Genomic DNA, 4,397 nt, shown 5'->3' with positions numbered 1-4,397 from the left:
CCCACCAGCTGCGCCTGCCGCTGAATGCCGCCGGCGCCCATGTCGCCAATCGCCTCCCCGTCCCCCGGCCGCGACCCCGCCCCCGAGCCGCCCGCCGCCGCCGCCGCCGCCGCCGCCGCGCGCGCAGACGCGGCGCCGCTGAGGCCGCTGCTCTCGCCGCCGGCGCCGCCCGTGGCGGCGGCGCCGGCGGTCAAAGATGAGGCGTCGGGGGATAGCAGAGGGTCTCGCAGCAGAGGGTGCGAGTCCTGGATGCTCGTCAGCATCGCAGCATAGACGTCCTGGGTTCACATGATTGGGGCCAGACGTGGGAGGGGGGTGGGTGCCAAGGCAGACATGGGGAGGTGTGCTGAGCTCTTTGCGTGGCAGGGCAGCGCGGAAGGGCGAGGGGCGCCGGGGATGCGAGACTGTGGGGCATTTTGCCGGCGCAATCACAGACGGAGTGGGGGTTGTTCTGGGTACCTGATGCGGCGAAGGCCGCAGGATCGACTCATCCAGTGGAAGGTCGGGAGTGAGGCCGGCGGCCTGCAGAGGGTGTCGTTTGGAAGCAGGGGGGCCTGGGCACGAGCGCTCAGCTGGGCGCAAGGCGGGGCACGACCAGCGCCAGCGGCTCGCGCTGCGCAGCGTGCGAAACGCCCCGCAGTTCCCCCACCGCTTACAACAGTCAACGGCCCGGCCAGCCGCCGCCGCCGCGCGGCGCCCGCGCTCGTGCTGGCGCGCGTGCTCGTGCCCATACCCGCCGCCCACCTGCATCTGCCGCCTCAACCCCAGGACCTGCGCCTGCAGGCGGTCGACCACGTGCCGTAGCGCCTCCGCCTCTGTGACCGCGCGCACGAGCTTCCGCTGGAGCGCCTGCATGCGCTCGCGCATGCGCTCCTCCGTGGCCGCGTGCACGTCGCACATCTGCGCACGTGTGTGTGCGCGTGTGCGCGTAAGCGCGTGTGTGTTCGCGAACGTGCGTCGCACAGACGGCGCGATGACGCATGAGGACTCCTTTACTGCAGCCGCAGGTGGAATGCACCGGGACCCACTCTGTGGGATGGCTCCAGGCAGCAACCGTGACCATGCGACCACCGTCCGTCGCGGCGCCCCTCCCTATGCCTCCCCCCTTAGCACACACGCACACACAAACACACACACGAAACACACACGCACACACACACACACTTACACACACACACACAAACACGCACACATAGACGCACCTGCTTCGCCTCAGACACGTCAACTTGGACGAGCACGATGCACGGCTGCCCCGTCACCGGGTGTGGCAGCAGGCTGGCCTGAGACAGCAACCACCGCTGCGGGCCGCGCCCGTTCACATGCTGCTGGAACCTGGGGAGGCGGGCGCAGGGCAGCGGCACGGGGGCGTGGATGATGGCGACAAGTGGGGGCAGCCGGGGCCGAATGCTGCACGCAGCAGGGCGCTGCATGCCAACGCGCTGCCGCGCTCGGCGGCGGGTGCCCAAGGTGTTGGCGCGCCGCAGTGGACGGCATGCCTTCCGCGATGCACTGCCGCGGCGCTGCCGCGGCGCGCCGCCCGGCCGCCCGTCGCCCAAGGCAGCTGCTCGTCAACCGAGTTGCTCAGCACGCTGCATTGCGCAGCCGCCGCGGGGCCGGGCGCCGCGCGGGCGCGGCTCATGCGAGGCGGCCGGCGCCGCCGCTGCTTCGCGTCTCCTGGCAGTGCATAGCCCCCGGCGCTGCTTTTTCAGGCCCCAGGCTCACTGCAGCGAGAGCGAGTCCAGGATGGTCCGGAAGACCTCGTCGCAGCCCAGCTTCCGCCCGTCCCGCAGCTCCGCGCCGCGCGTGAAATTCGCCAGCGGGGCGCCGGTGTACAGGCCTGCGAGCCGAGCGTCATGCAAGTGCGCATGAGACGGCGGGCGCGCGCCTCGCGCCCCGCGCCGCTGCGACGCCCGCGGGCGCGGCGGGGGCGAGGCGGCGATGCGCTGGCATGGGGCATCCGCCGCGGCTTGCACGTCCGCACGAGGTGCGGGGGAGGCATGGACGGCACGCCCCGGCTGCGCGGCGTCCACTCGGCCGTGGCAGGTGCCACCTCGTGACGCGCAGTGCCACCATCAGTCCGCGCGCGCCACCCACCGCTGCTGTGCAGGTCCGCAGCCTTGCTGTTCACTCCCATGAGGTTGCCCTCAGTGTTGAACACCAACGCCGCGCAGGGCAGCAGCTCGAGCGCCGCTTGGGGGCCAAGCAGGCTACTGCAGCTCGCTGCCGATGCAGACGCTGCGCCATCCCGTGTGCTCGCGGTGGCTGAGTCCGTGAGGCTGCCTGGGCTGCTGCGCTGGTCTCCTGCACTCTCCGACCACGATGCCATGGCCGTGCCCCTTGGCCCGCGAGCGCCCCCCGCTTCGATCTTGCTGCCGGGTCTACCGGCAGGCTGAACTACGATAACTTACGATTAGCAGACCCAGAGGGTCCGCTGATGGTCGGGGCCAGCACCCGAGATATGTGCTGGATACACTGACACTATGTTGCGACAGAGTCCCTCTCCGGTGCGCGTTTTCGGCGAAACGATGTCTGAATATCTGTCAGGAATCGAGATGCATATGCTGCAATCAGCCCAACGCTTGCTTGGATTTCTCCGCTCCGAGTGACTTGTCGAAGTCGAGCATACCCGACGCCAACTTGGTTCCTGGAGGCAATTACCAGAAATCAATCACATGTCAAGCCTGGCATGAGGCAAGACGGTTCATTCCCTGCTCACAGCGGAAAGATGACCAGTCTGCATCAGCCCTTGCCCAGCGGGCACGTCACGCGCGAGCGCGCATGTCCAACATGAAGGAAGAGCAGGCCACAGCTTCGTCATTCCCCTCACGAACACACACGCACACGCAAGTGCCACAGCTGTGGCGCACGCCCACCGTCCCCTGTCCCCTGGACTGACCCCGGCGTAGGCAGTCCGCCGACCCTCCCTCAGTCGCCGCCCCCAGCTGCACGGGCCGCATTGCACCGCTTGCGCAGCGCGACGCGCCAGACAACATCCAGGCGACCCGCCAAGCGCCGTCTGGACACCGTTACACGTGCCGCCGCGCCAGGGGAGCGCCCCGTGGCCGCACCGGCGGGCCGGCAACCGCCCGCAACCCCACCAACCAAGCAACACACAAGATAAGCCGTGTCGGCGCCGCGCCACGCCGCGCCGCGCCGCGCCGTCCCGGCGCGCGCTCACTCGTCCACGAGCGCCGCCGCCCCCGAAATGATCTCCACCAGGGACGTGGTGATGTTGGCCTGGCGGTCGCGGTTGTACCTTTGGGGAAGGGGGGGGTCAACGGCGGGGTCCAATCAAGAGTGGATCGGCGGGACAAGAGTGGTGGTGGCTGGTACTCATGCGGGGCCGCCGAGGGCACAAGGCCATCCAAATCGCTCAAACCGACGCCCCTGTGGTCGGGCCCCCGCCCCCAGCAGGGCGAGGGCGCTAGGTGCGATTCATGAGGACCGAGGGGGCGGGTGCGGGGGCGCGCCCTGGCGCGGCGCGGCGCGGCGCGGCCGCGCACTTGAGCGTGAGCTTGGTGAGCATCTCCCCGGCGCTCTTGGTGGAGTTCTCCATGGCGCTCATGCGTGACGCGTGCTCGCTGCAGTTGTTCTCGAGCATCGCGTTGTACAGCGTCTGGCGGTGGGTGGGTTTTGGGAGGGGGAAGTGGAGCGCAGGGGTGACGGCGCAGCGGAGCGCTGGAGTGTGGCGACTTGAGAGGCGGGGCGCGACCCAGGGGCCCGTGAAGGGGTGCGGCAGCCCGACGGGGCGCGCCGGCGGGGGGATGGACAGCCGAGCGCGCGCTCGCGGCGAGCCCGGCCCGCCCATGCGCGGTGCGCGCCCCCGGGCGCATGCCGCACAGACGCGCACCCCCGCCCATCCCCCCCTTCCTCTCCCATGCTCCCTCGAATCATTTACGCCTTGTGCCGCCGTCACCTCCTCCGTGACACGAAACGGTCCCCGGTCCCTGCCACACATTATAGTAACATCCCATGCTGCGGCAAACCATCCCGTCAGATCCCAGCAGATCTCACCGCCGCCAGCTGGAACTCCGCCAGGTCCTTGAGGGCGTCCTCGCGCTCAGCAGCCACCTGGGGTCATACCAGCGTATGCATTGTGCATGTGTGAGTGAGTGTGTGTGTGTGTATGTGTGTGCATGTGTGTGTGTATGTGCACGCACGCGCGCAAGCTGGTGTGCGTGCGTGGGCAGGGATGCAGACGGCAGGGGAGAACAGGCGCGGGACGGGCCGACAGTGACGGGCTGCGGGCGTGCCCGCACACACATGCATACATCTCGTGCGGATGCATCACTTGCCCTGCGCACAACGAGCACGCGTCTGCGAACGTGCATGTGCATGCGCGCTTGTGCAGCGCTCTCGCGCGCCCTTGCGCCTCCACATCACCACCACCCCTGCAC

At 69.3% G+C, this 4,397-nt stretch overlaps 2 protein-coding genes across 2 annotated transcripts in view; both read right to left on the bottom strand.

The window, feature by feature from the left end:
• The window catches only part of MNEG_13636 (hypothetical protein), a gene marked incomplete at both ends in the record, with an annotated part of 3,450 nt that extends 1,316 nt beyond the window's left edge, over window positions 1–2,134 (bottom strand). Inside the window, 6 exons of the mRNA XM_014037893.1 lie at window positions 76–278; window positions 460–522; window positions 745–900; window positions 1,203–1,332; window positions 1,723–1,837; window positions 2,095–2,134. Coding sequence (XP_013893347.1) covers window positions 76–278; window positions 460–522; window positions 745–900; window positions 1,203–1,332; window positions 1,723–1,837; window positions 2,095–2,134 — 707 coding nt within the window. The remainder of the gene's footprint in view (window positions 1–75; window positions 279–459; window positions 523–744; window positions 901–1,202; window positions 1,333–1,722; window positions 1,838–2,094) is intronic.
• A 1,040-nt stretch (window positions 2,135–3,174) lies between these two features.
• Window positions 3,175–4,331, bottom strand: MNEG_13635 (F-type H+-transporting ATPase subunit gamma; the record flags this gene model as incomplete). Its single annotated transcript, XM_014037892.1, has 4 exons — window positions 3,175–3,256; window positions 3,504–3,616; window positions 4,015–4,071; window positions 4,326–4,331. 4 exons carry the CDS (start codon window positions 4,329–4,331, stop codon window positions 3,175–3,177), a joined length of 258 nt encoding a protein of 85 aa, XP_013893346.1.
• Window positions 4,332–4,397: the final 66 nt, after the last annotated feature.

This window comes from Monoraphidium neglectum (genome assembly GCF_000611645.1).
Source record: "Monoraphidium neglectum strain SAG 48.87 unplaced genomic scaffold scaffold03952, whole genome shotgun sequence".
In the NCBI taxonomy this organism is placed as follows: domain Eukaryota; kingdom Viridiplantae; phylum Chlorophyta; class Chlorophyceae; order Sphaeropleales; family Selenastraceae; genus Monoraphidium; species Monoraphidium neglectum.
This window is presented reverse-complemented; position numbering and strand designations above follow the sequence as displayed.